Source organism: Dromaius novaehollandiae, chromosome W (genome assembly GCF_036370855.1).
Source record: "Dromaius novaehollandiae isolate bDroNov1 chromosome W, bDroNov1.hap1, whole genome shotgun sequence".
Classification (NCBI taxonomy): Eukaryota; Metazoa; Chordata; class Aves; order Casuariiformes; family Dromaiidae; genus Dromaius; species Dromaius novaehollandiae.
This window is the reverse complement of record NC_088130.1, coordinates 57,319,948-57,339,343: the sequence shown is the minus strand read 5'-3', so window position 1 is coordinate 57,339,343 and position 19,396 is coordinate 57,319,948. Positions and strand designations below refer to the sequence as shown.

Here is a 19,396-nt window from a genome sequence, read left to right as displayed (position 1 = left end):
TTGGGAGGCAGCTTTGTCTTCCTCCATCACTATATGTTAGAGAAACTTTTTAGCATCTTGATAAAATTAGGTTTGATTTAGTAGAAAGCAAGATTTGTATCTGTTTGAGACTAATTCCTTCTGCCAGTCTGAGGCTGCAGTCCAGATGGAAGATAAAGCACTCATGGAACATTTATACTGTTTCCAGCAGCAACCACAGTGTCCCAGGCACTGTACAAACACAAGAAGAAGTTACACTCTAAAGGTTAAAAAAAAAAAAAAAAAAAAAAAAAAAAAAAAAAAGATAGACACAGAGTAAAAGGGAAAGGAATATAAAATACAAGTAAGAGTTTGGCCAAAAGTCCTGACTGAGGATCACACTTTAACTCCTTTCCCACAGCCCCAATCACATTCCCCACATCCTTCTTGTTTGATTAGCAGAGATGCCTTTATCTTCAGGATGGAAAGGATAGTCTTAAAAGTATTTTGCAGAATGCAATACCAGGATTTGATATAAACTGGTTTCTTAAAACAAGGAAAGAAGTGTCAGACATTTTCCTATAATAACAAATGTTCAGCCAAAGGGACACCGTTACCTTTGCCTCTAATGACAAAGAGGGGGAAAGGAGAAGTTACTAGGATTTCAGTTTGGTCATGTTAAGCTTACAATAAGATTTAGGAAAAGATGCAGAACGAGAGACAATTTAAGGATAGACATCAAAATCTTCAATCCACTGTAAAGATAGCAATTGAAGGTATCTGATTATGTAAGAACTAGCCAGGAAAGGAGTAAAAAAACAAAGAGGAAAAACAGCCAGGAATAATGAAACCTGGAATGGTCAGACAGGAAGGGGGAAAACACAAATTCATATCACTACACCAAAAAATATCTGAATTGAAAACTTTGAAACCAGCAACAATGCAGTGTTATATATTCACAGACTAAGACAGAAATTTCACAGCAAAGACTTCCCATTACCAATCGCCCACTGCAATGTCATTAAAAAATAAAGTCAGTTGTGCCTTGCTGCCATAGTAAACAATTAAACATACCTGGATGAGAGAGATTCCCCAATGAAGACTTCATTGAGTGCTCTCACTGGCAAAAGATGAGGACCAGAAATCTCAGATCCTGCAGGTATTGAATATAGCTGTTTCAAGTCATGGCTCTAAAACCCAAGTTTTCAAAAACAATTCATGACTCTCTGGAGAATGTAGTCTGCTGCCTGGGATTGCATTCCAGACCTTGATTCTCAGTGTTCAGTTGTCCTCAAGGACTCATTTTTTTTCAACAATTCCTTCTGTATCCAATCACAGTCCTTCACTGGAGACCACAAGTATTTGAACCAAGGCCAGTAAAACAATGACACGTTTTCAAACACTGTTTTTGCTCAAACTTGTGGTTAACCAGACAGGTTGAACTCTTCTCTTCTGTCAGTGGTCACTCCTCTAGCTTAGTGAAGTTCACTGACAGGGACTTAACAGACATTTTGGATATATTTCGAAGATTTAGAGTACGCACCACAGACTAACTGCTAATTAATGGGGATTAAGATAGTGTTCATGTTGACTAACGACTTCCCAGTGGGGAAATCCAGGACTAGAAGCAAAGACAAACTTATCTTCAGTCCACCATAAATAAAACAACTGAAAGTGTTTTATTACTTAAGAATTACCCAGAAAGAAATTCTCCTTTCTAAAACATTCTGATCCTATTCAATCCTCCTCTTTCGAAGTTACAATAATTTGTCTTACTATACAAATAAATTCTACAAGCTATTTATGCAGCAATTAAAGAATACCATTTCCTTGTTGAGACTTCCCATCTTTCAATAACAGTAACAAAAAAGTTAAAGCATGACCTTCCTATACAGATATCTGCACACTTATGGCCACTTGCAGGCAGTCTGAGATAGGCTTTCTTTAATTGTGAGGTAACCTACCTCAAATTCAGCACAAGTTAAGAGCGCGCACACACACACACACACACTCAGAGTTTTAGTCCAAAACACCTAATTGTATGGTGAATTGTTTATGTAGTAACCCCACATCTTTACAGTAACGCTAAGAGACACCATTTAAAAAGCTTAAATATTTTTCCAATAGATAACATACTTAAAAGGAAAAAAGCCTATAAATTAACTGTTAATACTAAATTCCAGTTCTAAGTGTGCAGTGCAGAAGAAGCACATAAAAACCTATGGTATTCCCTTAAAAAACAAAGCCTTAGAGTCTGAGCTACGAAGAGTCATTTCTTCCTCGCTTCTCAAATGTTTGTATCTGTATCAGCCTAGTAGCAACCAGACTTCAAACACTTAATGAATTCTTACGAATCCATATTTCCTATTCCAAGGTATTATGGCAAAATGGTTACATTCTTGTCACAAACTTTAACCTACTTTGATCCTGGAATCTTTCATTTATATGAGCCCTGCTGTATTGCTCCTGGCTTAGCTGCTGTTCATGTAGATCTACAGGGGTAGGGTTAATACCAGTTCCTTCAAGATACAGTCGGATTCGTTGCCGCCACTGCCACCTTAAAAAGGAGAAAGAAATTGGTATCAGTAGCTGAAATGCTCATTGTAAAGTTAGCTAGGATCAGAGTCTTGAAGATAGAAGAGTTTCACTGGTTCACTCTCAAAGCAGAGCATTTTAAGATCAAAAGTTTAAGCACATTCCAAATAACTTTTTAAGCTTCATAGCTTCCACTATCACTTTCAAATTTAGAAAAATCAATCATATTCAAATGTAAATATTTTACATTTACCAATTTGCTAGCTAATGATTTTTGTATGTGTGAAATAAGATGACACTGGCCAAAAGAAATCTACAAACATATAACATAAATCTACAAACATAACATATAACATCTTATCTTTTTAAGCATATGATCCTATCTTATGAATTAATGACTGACACAATGAGTTTGAGAGTAACAGGCTCTTAGGCATTCACACAGCAATAGCTGCTGGATTTTTGCCATCACTTGCTTATTTTTGCAGAGACCCAGAACAGCAGCTCTGTTCATTCCTTTCTCTATAAGTGCCTTAAGTATCCTGTCATTTTAATAATCTCCTGGCCTGGTAAGTTCTTTAGGATGCTTGAGAGAGAAGTCCAAATGAAGAAACAAAAGGATATAAAATGCACTCTTCATTAAGCTATTACATCATTTAGATTTTTGTTTTTTTCCTAGAAATCAATGCCTTTTTCCTCTTAGGATTTAGAGACTATATTAAACAAAGCAGTAGTAGCAGTTCTGATTCAGAAAGCAAATCACAATGAAATGTTTTGAACACAGCTTTTGCCAGTTCACATTGCTGACATTTGGGTCACAGTAACCAGCTTACATTTTTCCTGAAATAACAGCAAGGAAGATTTAGGCTGGATAAAAATCCATTACTACTTTCTCTCCATCTCCTGAATTAGGACATCATCTTGTCTTGCAGTAACTTTAATCTTCAAATATATATCATAACTTCACTTAATCTTTCCTAAACTGAACAAACTCAGTTCTCTTCCATGCACCTTACTTAATGCATCAATTTTCCTAAAACTTCTTGGGGGAGAATGGAGGGGAATTTCCAATCAGCTTTATTGCTGTTGCTCTTCTGAAACCTCAATACTCAAGTCTTCACGTGGAATACCATTTGAGGCATTTCTAGTGCCACATAAAGAGGAATAATTACTTCACATCTTAAATATGACTTCTGTTTATACAAAGTTGTATGATGTTTGCTTTTTCTGCAATGCTGACACTAAATTACATTTTGTTTTCAATCCATTATAATTCAAGATACTTCTGAGAAACATCTGCCTGTCATTTTCATTGTGCATTTGTGCATCTGATTGTTGTAATCAGTAAATGCAATACTTTGCACATGTCTTGACTGAATTGCAAAGCATTTATTTCAATGTCTCAGTCTATTTGGATTCTAATCCTGTTCTCCTAAATGTCTGTAGTTCATGCTACCTTCATCTTTAATAAATGTACTATCTATTTATTCCTTCATCCAGATCATGAAAGAAAGTACTGGATAGTACAAAGCCCAAGGGACATCCTTGTAGAGCTGCATTCAGTACACCCTTAGTATAATTAGCTACCTGCCCTGATACTCCAAATACAATTTAGGCAGGCAGGCAGCCAGCTTGCAATAGATATCATTACACTAGCTTCCTTACAATACTCATGCTAGAATGCATCCAAACTCCTATAAAATAAGCAAATAGGCCAGCTACTATTCTGAGATAGTGCTACACTGTTTACTGCCATAAAAAGAAACATGGATAGTCTGACATTGTTTGCTCTTAAAAAGTCTTGATGTTGATTGTTACAGAGGACTGCAAGAGAAGCGTTTACACAGGCTGTTTCACTAACATAACTGCCACATACCTGGAGAATGAAGACAACCCCTTTTCTGGTCACTGACACCTCCCTGTCCTTCAGGAATTCTGACCAAAAGCTCTTCCAGACAGTTTCATCCCGTTACCCACCTATTTAAAAAGTTTCCTTAGGCCCAATAAATCTGAAAACTGCCAAGTCATCAACAACCCACTGTCTTCCTAATCTGCCCCGAGATTTTCATTATTAGTAGAATTAATGGTGGAATCTGAGAAAGTCATGTTCCTAGTGAAAGGTGACTAAAGTCAGTCCAGTGCTCTCAGTATCGTCTGCTGTTTTCTTTCCCTGTTGCTTACAATTTCTTCGATCTTCCACTACTATATTTACATACCTATCCTTGATATTCCTGGTCAGTGGTATTTCAAAAATCAAGGCATGGAATAATTTCATTCCTGCATGTGTATACTTTTATATTCCTTGTCTCTAATTTGACTGAATTTTCATTCTCTCTCAAATCTCTGCTTGCTAAAGGCAAATTCACAAGCTCAAGTCTATCTACAACCACATTCCAATTAAGTTGGCACTTAATCATTTTTTCAGAGCAATGCCAGTTTTCTTGATCCTTCTCTCCCCTTAAAATTTACTTTCTTTTGCACCTTCTCAATCTCAATTCCCACCGTGTTTTACACTGCTTTGTTGTAATCCATTTCTCCTGCTGTACTTCTTGTTCCTCCCTTAAGAATTATGAGCTACCCCTTCTGTTGTCCAGACCGCTATTCCTTCAGTTGCAGTTAACTCCTTCCTGTTGCAGGGGGGCTTGGGACTGAAATGTTAGCTCATTAAATTAACAACTCAGGTGTTTACACTGACAGTGAAACAAACTCTCTAGCCTAAATATTCTGGAAGATGTTTTAACTGGAGGCAATTTATATTTCAGTTTTGTTCTGTTATTTAAGGGAAATGAAAATATTGCTGATAGAACTAAAGTACTATGGACTTCTCAACCGAGTCTCTACTGCGGTACTGAAATATTAGCTTCACACCCTGACTTCCAAATCTTCTACTTGTCTCAGTGTCCCCCTCCCAATCCATCCTGTTCCCTGCCAAACTCATTGCTCAGTTTTGCTGTCTCTGTGCCTGAACAAAATGCACACAACACTGCCAATGACTCATTTAAAGAGATACTGTTCCAATTTCTCTGAAACTGGTAGCAGATTTCTACTTTGCTTGCAACTAATGATTTTGAGGCTTTCAGAACAGGGAAAGGTCACTGTTTATAACTAGTGAGACCTACGTTCAAGTACGGTTTAGGTTTTGACTGTGACTGAACTTGTTCTATTTAGATCAAACAGTTCAGTAACCCAAACCAGTTCAAAATATTTCATACTGGAAAACAAAAAAGGGAAGTCACATAAAGGGGATGCACCAAAATTGCAGAGCTCAGTCTTCATCAGTGGTTCCAAAGCTTCTCCTTAACTTAAACTTGGCATGAAAACTGACACGCTGTAGGAAAGCACAGATAGGGGAAGTGTAAACCACTTCAGTATGTAACAGGGGAGCAGGAAATATGTCCCCTTAGCACTACCACACATTCCTGTAAACTCATGCCTACACAGACATGCACAAAGATATTAGTATAATATGAATCTGAGGAAGGAAAGAAAAAAATGAGCTATTGTGGCCAAGCAGACACTTCCACAGGTCTCTCGGTGACACGACCCAGGTCTCCACCTGAGAATAAATATCAAAGATACAGCCAGTCTCCCCCTGCTCTCAGTAGTTGAGCTGCTTCCAAAGGCAGATACAGAAAGGCTTCGTGCTCAAGTCCTTGCAAGGGTGAGCAGAACAGCACAGCAACATCAAGATACAAAAGGAATGCACATTAGCTATGCTTTGAACCACATAATGAAAGGATGTGACGTAACAGCTGCTCTGAGGACTCCAGTAAGAATAGATGCTCCTTGCGCTGAAAAGGTCCTTGCTAAGGGATGTAAGTTTTCAGTCAAACTTATTCCAGAACAATAACAGAAAAATGCTTGCTGTTTAGCTCTGATGAGACTTCAGGTCCATAACAAGCAACAACAGGAGTGCCAGCAACGGCACTGTTAGATGGCAATCTAACATGGCAGCAGTTACCATTTCAGGAAGGTTACCTGCATGAACACTACCAGATTTAATTAAACCACTTAACATGATGGACAGTTTAAAGCTTCTGCTCTCCAAGTCTCAGAGTTAAAAGTGCCTTTTCATTTAGTAACAGATTGAATCATTCAGTTATTTACAGTGAGTCCTTATGACTGTTTTAACCTGATTCTAGAAGCCTCCTCTACTATGCCGCAAATAAAATTACACTTCAGTCAAGCTACAAATATACTAGAAGTATAAACAAAAAAAATTGCAATATTTTCATATGAAAGAGTTATTTCTGCTTGATGGTTTGCCACTGTATAAACAATCCAGAATGTTAATACAGCACAGAAAGATTCTTTTTAAATAAGTCTATGAAAAACTCCCCTAATGTGCTTTTTAAAATTCATATTGCTGCCTGTTTAATTCAAGTGAGATTCTTCTATTCTACGAATAGCGAGTATTGCAAGTATCAAGCTAACTTCAGTATTCAAAAAAAAAAAAACCTTTCACTAACATTACTCTGGTAACAGCACTTAAGCTGTTCTACATTTAGTCACCAAAACCTCAGAAGCATCACACAGACCATCTCCTAATTATGTAATTATATATATTTTATAGCTCATTAGATTCTGCCTACAAGATATTAATATGGCCCATCATTCTACTAAGTATGCTTTCAAGTGTTAAAACATGTAAACCAGTGCATCCTTCATAAGTTTTACAGTTCCTTGTTTACACATTTGGTAATTCAGAAAAGTCAGTCAACTGTTGAAGGTCATAGCGAAGTCTCTTTGCTGGAACTGGTAGCCAGTTTTATGCTTTGTATTCCAATCCCACTTTCAACCACAAACCCATTCTTCAATATGGTAAAAATCTACAGAATTCACAGTTTGAGGCATCAAGATTTTACTAAGCATCATCTCTTCCTTAGGAATTGCACATCATTAATCCTGTCACAATACTATTTTTTTTTTAAACCAAAGATCAGTGAATCCTACCTGAACTCACCACGATAAAGCTTCTGTAGTGCCTCAGGAAAAGACTGTGTATACCTCACAGGCAAGCATAAGTGGCCCTCTGATCTGGAAGCAAGAAAGGAATAAAGACAATGAAAATGAGAGTATAACTTCTGAGATTTCATTCCTTTAAACAAAAAACCAGCTCTTTTGGTTGCATGAAGCAAAGCTAGATTTCTGACCTTTACGATACTGCAACTATGATACTGTACTATTCCTACATACATAACACATCAGCAATAGCACAGATCTTTCAGGCCCAAAGAAAAAGGGGGGGGGGGGGAGGCATGATGAGCTTACTTCCTCGTTTCCCCTAAAAACTTCCTGTTAAGCTAGTAATCCTGTAGAAATATGTTGGTACTAACATAGTTCCTGTCACCATAGTTCTATGCAAGGAACTTCAACTTAATAAACCTTCCAAGTTAGAAAGAATATTTTCTCCATTTACAGATAAGTTAGTGATAACAGACAGGTAAGTGACATGCCTCAGGTCAAAACAATCTCACATCCGAGCCAGAAAACCAAACGCTGATCCCCTTTCACAAGTGATATTTGATAACTAGAAGGCAGTTGTTATTTAAACTCTGCTACCCAGGCTTGATACTATAGAGTATCTTATTCACAGCATTTGAAAAGTTTTGGAAGAGGAGCAGGGGCTGGAAAGAATTAAACCCTTCTGGCCATCACTTTCTCATCAGCTAAGATTAGATTAACAGGGAACATCAGAAGCAGAAACCCAAGTCTAGAAGTCTCAACAGACAGAGCCTTGGTGCATTCTGAGTTTTTACTTGCCATCCATTTGAAGGTTATGCCAACCAGGCAGTGCTAATACACTGTACCCACCTGCTCAAATCAATCTTACTGCTAGGTGAATGCAGCTTGCGTGGAGTTATAAGAGGACGGACAACTAAATGCCATTAACTGGCTGAGGAGACAGTGTCCTCTGAAGTGTGATATGATTTACATGAAAGAATCAGGGGTGAGAAGAAAAACAAAACAAAACAAAATCATCATCTGTTGAGGTCCTATCAGATTTCCAATAGGATTTACCTTCTTGATAAACAAATTAAGTTTCCGAATATTCAGGTGCCACTCTTATTTTTATTATTATTATTTTAAAAAGAGCTCTGCATTTTCCAGTCACTATTCTATACACTCATCTCTAGCTTGGAGCTTTTGGTTAGTAATACAAGTTAACTGGCTCTGAGTGCCATTATACTTGTGTGTGAACACAGCTGTGGCAGTTTAAGAAGTTATTGCTTATCCAATACTTTTTAATATCCTTTCAGATGGGACAGGATAACTCATTTGTACATTTTTGTAATAAGAAGTAGCAATAGGTTCACTTCATAATCCACTAGAACACACATTTATGTTGCCAAATGCCAGTGGAGGAGGTAAAAAGCCACCTGAGGGAAAATAACAGGCCCTTGCAGGCCTGTTTGTAACCAGAACACAAACCTATCCTATTAGACACACTCCAAACCTTGGTCCAAGAGCACCTATTTGTTCTGGGCTACACAGTGACCAGGAGCAAGAAAGTACACCCTGAAATGTCATTCTGGGAACATCTACTTAGCATACACATTCATTTACTTTAATTAACAATCAGTTATCTTACACTATCACTCCAAACAATTCCTGCTACCAAAATAACTGCACAGTCAACCTCCTTTCAAATGTGCTGCTACTGTATGCTGTGCTGCAGCTAGCATAAATTCACACAGTGCCATACTTCATGGTACTAGATTTTGCTAGGAAAAAGGCTATTTGTGAACATGAGAAAAAGCCACTTCGGTTTAAAAGGACTTCTCATTTTAGACAGCAGTTTCATCTAACACTACCAAAACTCCATATTCAAGGCCTTTTCTTCATATATTAAGCATCATGAAAAAATAGATACATATGATGCCTGATATTAAATGAAGTATTGCTTTCCCAAATGTGTTCTTACCTTTCAGGATCCGTATTTACTCCAATAACTGGTTTAAATTTATCAAAGACCTTACTGGCTGCCAGCAACATTGTACCATCACCTACAAGAAAAAAAGCGGAAAAAAAAGTTAGTTTCACTTAACATTCTAGCATTCAAAACAAAATAATCTCTCATGAATTGAAGCATTATTATTACACACTTTTGTATCAACAACTGATTAGGTAAGTTGCACAAAAATAAAATGGAACAGGAAAATTACTGAAACTATTTAAAACTGGATAGTGACAACCAAATTCAAGCTGACAAAAATGACTGAAAAAATACTACTCCTCTGACAGCTATACATACCCAGGCAATTGAATTTGGCAGAAGCAAGTTTGAGAAAAGCAGGTAAGAAATTCTTTTTAATAAAAAAAGTTTAGAAAATACTATCAGAATCACAGGAGATGGGAAACAACATAATACCAGATCTTACTGTGAATCACAGGAAAACAGTAGCTTTAGTTCTTTCTCAGTTTTCTGCTAGAAGGCACAATTTTAAAGGTCTTATTTGATTCCAAATACACACAACTGGGAAAAAAAATCTTAGATAAAACTGTTTAAATAGAAGACTAAGTGCCCCTAGTTTCTTCAGATAAGTAGCAATCTCTTTCCAGTCCCTATAAACAGAAGGACAACTATAATCCAAAAACAGTCTTTGCACCAATATATGAGTCCTAAAAAACTTAGATGGTGTTGTTTAAAACATTACTATTTCCTAGCTGCTGGCTTCATAACTATGCCAGATGTTGCCATAGCCAAGTTGGCAGAGGAAACATTCACACCTCCCTTTAATTTCCAACTTAGAAGAGTCTGCTGAATCTACAGAAGTATATTAGGGTACTTCAGGTATGAACACGCATCCCTTTCTACAAATTCTGACTATGGTAACCACTAGCCAAGAACAAGGTAGACTCCAGGGGAGGAAAGAAAGGCAGAATGGAGCTGCAGCTCATTGCTTTTCTAAGCATGAATCAGGAACATGTTGCAGTACTTGCAGCAAAACACAAAATAAAACTGAACAAACACAGGCTGTTCAGAAGTTGTATACTTTTACCTCATACCATCCAACTAGATACTCCAGTCACTGCAGTAAGTGTGAAAGCAAAAAAAATTTGGAAAGGGGAAGGGAAAAGTAAAACGTTACTCTTCACCTCACACACCTAAAACCAGAGTGTAGGCTTTAGGGCTATATGCACTCATATGACAGCAAATATTTTATCCTCTTTAGCTGAAAACTACAGTAGACTTCACAATTGTCTTACACAAGATAATACTAAATTTTTCCAAAGTGGGCAAGCATTGGCAATCACCTCCTAATGCTACAAATACTAGAGGAGGAGACGATGGTCACAATCATTGCATTTTTTCCTGTTTTCTGACAATTGCATCAGCAATTTATTTCCAAAATGGGCATACCTCTAGATGCTTCACACACTGCAAAATTTGAAAGTTTATCTACGAAAACATACTGAAATAAATACTTTCCCACCATAAAGTCATACCTCCTGCTGATATAACAGCATCTGCCCACCGAACTGTCTCTTCATTATATTCACGACGTTTAACAAGACGGACTTCTATCCTCTCGTTCCTATAAAGTGCAGGAAAAAGCCTGAATGTGTCCTATATTGTTCCTTGTCACATCCTTCTGAAAAACTGACAAGTAATTAAGGACTAATTACACCGGTATTTAGAGCATTTGATTCTCACACAAGTCCTTCACATCTTTTTCATTTGTTTTCAAGGTAATAATGCAGTGTGTTAGTTAAGTGTACTGAGCTAGTTCACATTAAGATTGTTTCAGGAATTACTGTCCATCTACATCACCCTGTTTTCAGTATTCCTATTTCATTAGCGTTTGTCACACAAAGCTTGTTTCATTGTTTAACACAGTCCATTGGTATTTGCACTGTTCCTGAAATCCTCAATACCCATACAATCTTACCGTAAGCTGTCTACGACATGCTCCACATTTTTTGTATGAATGCGATGTCGCTCCAGTAGACCAGCATAGTTAGATCCCTTCAAGGCAAGCTGTAAGACAGAAATTGATTTTTAAGTAACTAGCCACTACAATGTGTGCTCTTGGGTAGGATAAACACAAGCTATAAAAAAACCATGCATTTTATCTCCATAGAGGTATATGCTTGCATTATAAACATTCCAATAGTTACTTCTTCATATACATACCAGTCAGTTGAAGTTCACAGTTGTTATTAACCTAGTTATGTGGCCACGGCAGAAAAGAGCCATAGAACTTTTTGATAGCCCTAAGTGAACATTCAAGCAAGTAGGCCACACTGATTTCTATCCCATTGCAGTGTTTCCCCTGAATTTGCCAAGTAATTTAAACTCTAGGTAAATCTACATAAAATGTAGTTATATCAACTATACTAGTCATACACCAAGATTGTCTAACCACAAAGTTAGCCAGTTACTTCAAGAGTTATAAATGTTGTGCTATACACAAAGAGGACCACAGAAAAAAGCAAAATGAATGATAATTTAAAAGAAGACATTTTGATACATCTGGCAATTAACCTTTAACTTGTATTTGAGCTACAATGGAAAACTGCCAGCTAGTGACAAGAATGACATTTCCCCTGCACGACCAAAAAAAAACCACACCCACACACGCAAGCTTAAGGACAACCCACCTACTGTTTTTGATATTGGACCAAGAATACAAAGCCGATTTTCCAAACAAATTCATAACAAAAACAAGACAAACAGTATTTAACATCTGCATTCTAGCATCATCCATCTTGGAAGCAGAAGAATTTAAATACTTAAACTTGACATCCTCTTCAGACCATGCAAACATTCATATGGATAGACTCAAATGAACAGGCAAGTAGCCCTCAGGCTGAAGATTAGATTTTTTGCAACAAGCTCCTGCATGAAGAATTCATTCACCATCTTTATGCATTGATCCCCTTCAATCCTCCACCTTCTTCTGATCTTTTGGGACTAGCACTATCAAATACATGCTTGTATGCAGGTTAAGCCTAATTTGAAAGTGGAAGAAAGAAGGTACAAAAGGAAGGGGTGCCCTTAAGCTAGAAAATAAATAAATATATCCACAATGAATGAGACCTTGCTTCAAGCAGTACCCTGGACTAGATGGCATCCTAAGATTCCTTCTAATCTGAATAATTCTATGATTATATAGTCACTGCTTCCTTTTCATCAGTGCAGAAACGAAAGTTCTCCTAGAGTCTGCACAAAGTAGTTGATCTGTGCCAGAAACTTTGAAGAGGCACCACCAGCAATTTATTCATGTGTCTTTACTCAAGACTGCACATCCATCCAAGAATAAGTGGTGCCAGACAGCCACATCTAATCTCATTTCCATACAGATTCCCACACCACAGAACTCTACAGTAGACAGCGGAAGAGCAGCAGGATATGACAGTTCCAGTTAACTGCAATCCAGTACAGATTTAGAAAGACTGCATTTGCTGGGTCACTCACTGATGTCAAGAAATCCAACCACTAGATAAATGCAAAGACAGACTCATAGCTGAAGAAACTACAGAAAACACAGTGGAAGTGGCCACACTAGAACTGCAGCTCTGTCCTGCTCAACGTCTGTTTAGAATCAATATTAGCAGAAATGTCATCTTTAGCTGGTCTTAGAGCTGGGATCAGGAAAGCATCTCCAATAGAAAGGGTTCCCAGGCTTGCTCTGCTTGGGTGCCACCAATGGCAGTACAGGTAGACAGTACCAGTAGCTTGCAGCTGTACTGGGTCACTAGCAAAGATAAGCATTCAGGCGATCAGAAAACATCCACACACAGCTTTCCAGTCATCCCTATCAAACTTGTTAGTACTAGTTGTTGGGGTTTGGGGGGGGGGCATCCCATTAACCACCTCACACACTTTAACCCCTTCTTTCTACTCCCCAACTACAATGCTGTAGTTCCTAGCTCCTTGAGAATGCAGTGTTCCACTGGAAACTTGAAAGGTGCTGCTGGGTTAACTGTGGGGAGGGGAAAGAGTATGCAAAACTAGGGTCAGTCATGACACTGCCCTTGGCTGGGTCTACTGCCGGCCTCACATGACCCATTTAGAGTAGAAAGGGGAAGGGAAGAAGATATTCACCACCTGCAGTTGAAATCTGTCCCTGAACATCGTAGCTTTGGTTTGCTAGCACAGGTATTTCCAGCGGTGTTCTCTGGGGCACAAACTGACATTGCTCCACCAGCAACAGCCTCTCATTCATGCCTCCTCTGGAAATATCTGTGATTAAAACTCTTGCCAACAAGCACCTGACAAGCAAATTGTTGTTACAGCATATGTTTTTCAAACTATTTCCACAGACTATTACTTCCACACACAACAAAAACTGCAAACTCCATCTTGCAATTATTTACCTCATTTGTCAGCATATTCCCTTTCAGCTTGGTCCAAGAGAGCTTTTTATCTCAGAACAATGACTTAGAGCAATGATTCTTTGTATGATCATTTGTACGCATTTGAGCTACCAACTTCAGTGGTATCATTTTAGCTATCATTTCATTGGTATTACTAACAAGAAGAGAGAGGAATAATTTCACTGCTGTAGAACCAAATCTGTTCCGTAACTTGTATTTGTCTTAGATACGTTAAATTATTTCATCAACAGCTTCAGAAAGAAGAAAAGAGGAGAAAGCTCAAATAAGCTTCCGGTATCCAGATGACTGGCTGAAATAAACTTCCATGGTATACCACTACTCTTGCTAAGAGCAGTGTACAGAACTGGTATTACGCACGTAGAGGTCTCCTCTTTGAATTGAGCTCTAGAAAAATAAGGAGGCATCACCACGCGGCGCAACAAAATAAAAGCTAGGGCCTCAAGTTTAAATGGATAAGCTGCATCTCCAGGGTTACTGAATCATGCTAATTTGCAAAAGTCTCCGGAAATTAAAAGTCTGCACATTTCTAGCCTCATCCTCCTAGAGCTCAGTGATCAAGCACTCACGAGTTCGAGTTCATTTAAGAACTCGGACAGTGACAGCCTGCCTGAGCCAAACCACGAAGGGCACAAGTCTACCAGTACGTACAAGGAATCTAATATAAAACACACAAGACATGAAAACTTAGACTGTGACACACTTCCAGAATCACTAACCTGAAGACTATCTTTCCAGACATAGGCTGGAAAACAAAATGCCAGTCCTACAGAGCTGAGGAACTTCAAACTGGAGTATGCTTGGAATTTAGTAGTGTTAAGCAGATGTAAAAAGCTAGGTGAGGGGAATATTTAGGTCTGAGTCCTGCACTATTGGTAAATAATTTTTCCAATTGTTATCAGGAAAGACCAATAGGAGAAAAGGAAATTGAAAAGTACTAATGAAGGAAAGCTGCTCTTCTTTATCCACACAAAGAGAGATTAAGGGCAGAACGCACAGGCAATGACACCAGAGAACAGGAGCAAGCAGCTAAAGGGGACCTCACGTCAATACCTAACAGCACCAGTATTCACGGAGAGAGCAAAGAAACAAGTACAACTGTAGTAGCCCTATTAATCTGACCTCAACAGCATGCAAGGTTATAAAATAAAATACATGAATATAAACATGAGGCCACTATTCTAGCTAAAAGTGCATTAGCACATGAAAAAACAGGGACAAATTAGCCAAAAATACATTTAGACATAAGTTCAATAGTGCTCTTTAACATCACAGCAGAGGGACTTGCAAAGCAGGCTTCCAGAAGCAGTATCCACCAGAAAACACATCAAGATGAACAAAACATGCTCTATTAAGGATTTTTTTTTCTTAATAACCTGCAGTAGAGAAGGCCAAGACTGAATGATGGAAAAAGCTCTTCTCATCCTATCTTCCTGCATTATTCTTTTTAATGAAAGGATAATTTCTCATAGAACTTTAAGAGTCTTCCAGGCAAGAGACACTTGCTTGATTTCTTTTTGTCTTGCATCTTAATTCTTGTCTCTGGTAGATCTCACACCACATGTTTTGAAGAGCAGAACTTTTTCTAAAGTAATACCATCAGGTAACAACGCTCTGCAATTAGGGTATGGCTTGTAGCAACAAATACAAAAAAAAACACGTAGCAAGTAAGGTCAGAATATCCCCCGTTGTCTATATACGTGGATTATGATTCTTGATTTAGAGAAGAGGAAGAAGAAAAGCCACAGAAGTTTTAATAACCTTTGCTACCTTAAGCATTAGGATAAAATAGTATGTTCTCAGGAAAACAGTAATGTTGTGAATATTGATCCCATTCTATTCACAACTTTGCTCTGGCTGTATCTTCTAAATTTTACCTCACTACACTAAGATAAATAGGATCTTTTCGGATGCATTTTGGAGATATATATGTATATACAAAATATAGTTTTGCTATAAGTAGGCTTATCCTGAATTTACAGCACTATGCTTCATGTTGTCTTAAACTGTCACTGCAGCAGGACGGGATTAATGTATTGGTAGACCAATCGGTTGTTTTAGGTCTATTATTCATTCAGGAGAATAAGTTAAACTAAACATCTGACCAGGAGCAGAAAACCATAGATCTAGAAATGACTCATCTCCCAAATTTCCAAAATAAGTCATGTCACTGCGTCATGTGTTGCCACCACCCCTGCCCCAAGCAAGCAGAAAAATCAGAAAGAGTCATTGGTTGCTATTTCATGCAATTGCTACAAAAGCATCAAACAAACGGATTTCGAAAGCAGCAGCTAAACGCAGAAGGCAAGTTTGAATTTTAAGCTGTTATTACCATTACAGGTGAAACCATCTAGCCAGTATTAAGTATCAGAGCACAGGATTCTAAAGAGACCCAAATTTTCAGAAATTGTCTCTTGAGTTCAACTGCATCTCCCAAGAATGGACAGTTGGTACTTTAGGTTTTAAAAAGAAACAGACATTTATTGTGAGAGGACCACAGAACAATTTTTATTCCTTTGCCAGAAGACTGGTAAATTTTGAACCAGATACAGCTCTGAATATGGCATACACTTCAAGTAATACAATAAGCTGTTGGTTTTCCTGACAAATAAGTAACACTGACTCAAACTTGCTTAAGTACCAAAATCTTCAAGACTTTGGTAATCTATAGTAATTTAATAATGATATTTATAAACATGCAGGTAATTTTTCCATCTTCACTACTAGTGAGGCTAAATCATCATCTCTGTGTTGCTAAAACAAATCCAGTTTTCCTCCTAAGTCAGGCAGAAACTAACTTTAAGCCTTCCAATCACATATTAAGCTTTCCTATTTTGTATTACAAATAATCCACAAACAAATTAAGTGGGATTAAAGCCCGATTCAGTTTCTGGATTTTAGAGAGTAAAGCGCAAAAGAGAAAGGTGCAAGTAAGAAACCGAGCAGTTAGTCATGGTAGAGTCTGCTCAGCAGAAATCTGCAGCTTAGAGGCATTTCAGGCTCTCCACAGAAAAAGGTCTGCTAGGAGTACAGTCCCAGGAAGCCCGAACCACTACCCTGAATCTTCAGTGAGTCTTCCAGCAACAGCTGGGACAGAGAGGAGCTTCGTGGCTTTACACTGCAAGTGGCCAGGTTTGGATCTGACACAAAACCCTGATTATAAGTGTAGGACAGTATGGCCACCCTCGATTTCTTCTAACCAGAGAAGAGTTATCAAGGAGAAATAGTCACCAAGATGCACAACCTTCAGTTGCTGTATTTATACTAGTGATCCTAAACTACTGAAGAACCTAACTGAAGTTACTGAACTTCTTAAACTTCTCAAAGGTGAAGTGTGTTCTCCTGCTTGCTTTTGAACTAGAAATGCTGAACACATGAAGTCTGACCTTTCCTGGTTTTGCTAGAGAAAATGAGATGGTGGGGTCATCACATTTGTAAAAACATCTAGTCAAATGTAAGTCTTCACTGAAAAATTTCAGGTTCAGTGAACTGATGCTTTGTTTGATAAGCCTCTGGCTCAAACTTCTGCTAACAACAGGCCAAGCTTCAGCAGAGTCCTGCTTTCAGTACTAGTGGATTAATCCATTTTGGGACACTGAGCTCCAGGTCCCAGGAAAACTTCAGACAAAATGGTTTCAGATGATTCAATAGTTTTAGAAATATAAAATATATAATCCACTAGAACAGGTAGCCCAGAAAGTCTGTGGATTCTCCATCCTTGAAGATATTCAAAAGCTGTCTGGATACAGTCCTGGGCAACATGCTGTAGGTGACCCTGCTTGAGCAGGGGGGTTGGACTAGACGATCTCCAGAGGTCCCTTCCAGCCTCAACTATTCTGTGAATTTAAAAGCCCTGCTTATAGTACAGCTCTAATAATAATAATCATTTGCCTTAGTTGAAGCACAGCTTTTCAAAAATACAAAGTCCTACTGAGAATCAGCTTGACCTAGGCTCAAGGGAGGTTTAAGTTCTCTGTAAAATTTGAAACATGAATCAAGTTTTCAATTCCAAACTAGTGCAAAGTTGCAAGCTGCCCCCAGTTCCTCCCTTCCTTCCTGGTCTGGGTTATCAGTTACTACACAGGTCTTTAAGTGCTTGCTTCCAATAACAGTGGTAGGTACACTGACTTCTATGGTAGACGAGTACCTACCACAGAAGAACGGTAGTAGGTTGGTGATACCTTGAGCAGCACTCTTGCCTGTCTGCTATTAACTGGTGAATGAATCAGTTGTTAGTTGCACAAAAGACTTCCTAATAGTTTGACTTTGAGGTATGTAGTAGTTTAATATGCCATCCTTCGTGCCTTGGAAGCCCAGAGGCTGTTTTAACCAGGAAGTTTTTGTTCATACTTTCCACATTTCTCTTAAATTAGACCACTCACTTTCATCATATAACAACAGTAGCTTTTTAAATGCTGCAGCCTTTGTTTCCACTGTAAAGTGACAATTATGAAGTGTTTTGCAGACTGCAACATTTTGTATTCCAGTATTTCTGTATTAGCCGACCTCAATTTCTTCACTTGGTGAAGTGAAGCTGGCAATGATTGTTTTCCTGAAGCTTAAAAAAAACAAACAAAAAAAACACACACTGCTTTGGGGCAAGAGTTTGAGCTATACGTTTGAACAAAAGTAAAAGCGCCACTGTTTTCTAATTCTTGATCCATCACATCAAAGTATTACTGTTCTTTTAACCACAACTGAGGAATACACATAGTGGTTTGTAATTCAAAGGCTAATAGAGCATAGAGCAAGTTGTGGTGTTAACTATAAACAATTCAGTAACTACTTTCTGCTTTAATATGTTTCTTAACATATGGCAACCCAGGCTATTGAATCATTCAATTCTCATTAATTCAGCAGGACACTAACATAACAATGTCACGAATCACAACTGGCTAAGTACTTAAAAAAAAAATATTTAAGATACTTCTGAACAACCTACTTTTTAGCTGTACTTAGGATCAGATGCTTAGCGAGATAGTCCATGAAGTTTAACTTATTTAAGTACACTGAAGGGCCCTACATTTGTATTTATTTGCTTCGTATGATTAAGTGTATTTGAACAGGATGCTGGAAAAACAAGCATTATGGAAAAAGGAATTGACTGCATTACATCTGTTTCCACCATTTTCCAGACTCCTCCTGTGATGGAAAGACAACTAGAAGAGATTTTTTTTTTATTAAAACAGAAGCAACTGAAGTTATCCAGCACTAAGGCAATTATATCAAATTTTAAAGGTAAAAATAAGCAAATACATGCTGTGGTTGCATAATTGTAACTATAGTTACACTCATCTCAAAGATTCCAGTAGACTAGATCAGGATTATTTCTGAAAATAGTCTTAGCTTTATATAATCTTGCTATACAGTAAATGTGTACTCTAATCTGTGTCTTCTGAATTCTGTATGTTTCTAATTCAGTAAATTGAAAAAACAGGGTTTTTTCTTTTCATGGTAATATTCTTTACGTGCTCCCCAACAGACGAAAATCTACTGAAAGTCTGCTGGAATAATTCACATTACACAATAAGCAACGAGAGATAAGTAGTGTGAAATCACC

General features: G+C 37.9%; 1 protein-coding gene across 2 annotated transcripts in view; it reads right to left on the bottom strand.

Annotated features, from left to right (window-relative positions):
- LOC112982166 (NAD kinase 2, mitochondrial) overlaps positions 1 to 19,396 on the bottom strand; it is a 37,780-nt gene that overhangs the window by 11,575 nt on the left and 6,809 nt on the right. For both annotated transcript variants that reach the window (XM_026098346.2, XM_026098347.2), the window contains exons 2-7: positions 11,388 to 11,476; positions 10,945 to 11,033; positions 9,419 to 9,500; positions 7,447 to 7,530; positions 2,379 to 2,515; positions 1,033 to 1,111 (exon numbers count right to left, since the gene is read on the bottom strand). In XM_026098346.2, the coding sequence (XP_025954131.1) occupies positions 1,033 to 1,111; positions 2,379 to 2,515; positions 7,447 to 7,530; positions 9,419 to 9,500; positions 10,945 to 11,033; positions 11,388 to 11,476 (560 nt within the window). The remainder of the gene's footprint in view (positions 1 to 1,032; positions 1,112 to 2,378; positions 2,516 to 7,446; positions 7,531 to 9,418; positions 9,501 to 10,944; positions 11,034 to 11,387; positions 11,477 to 19,396) is intronic.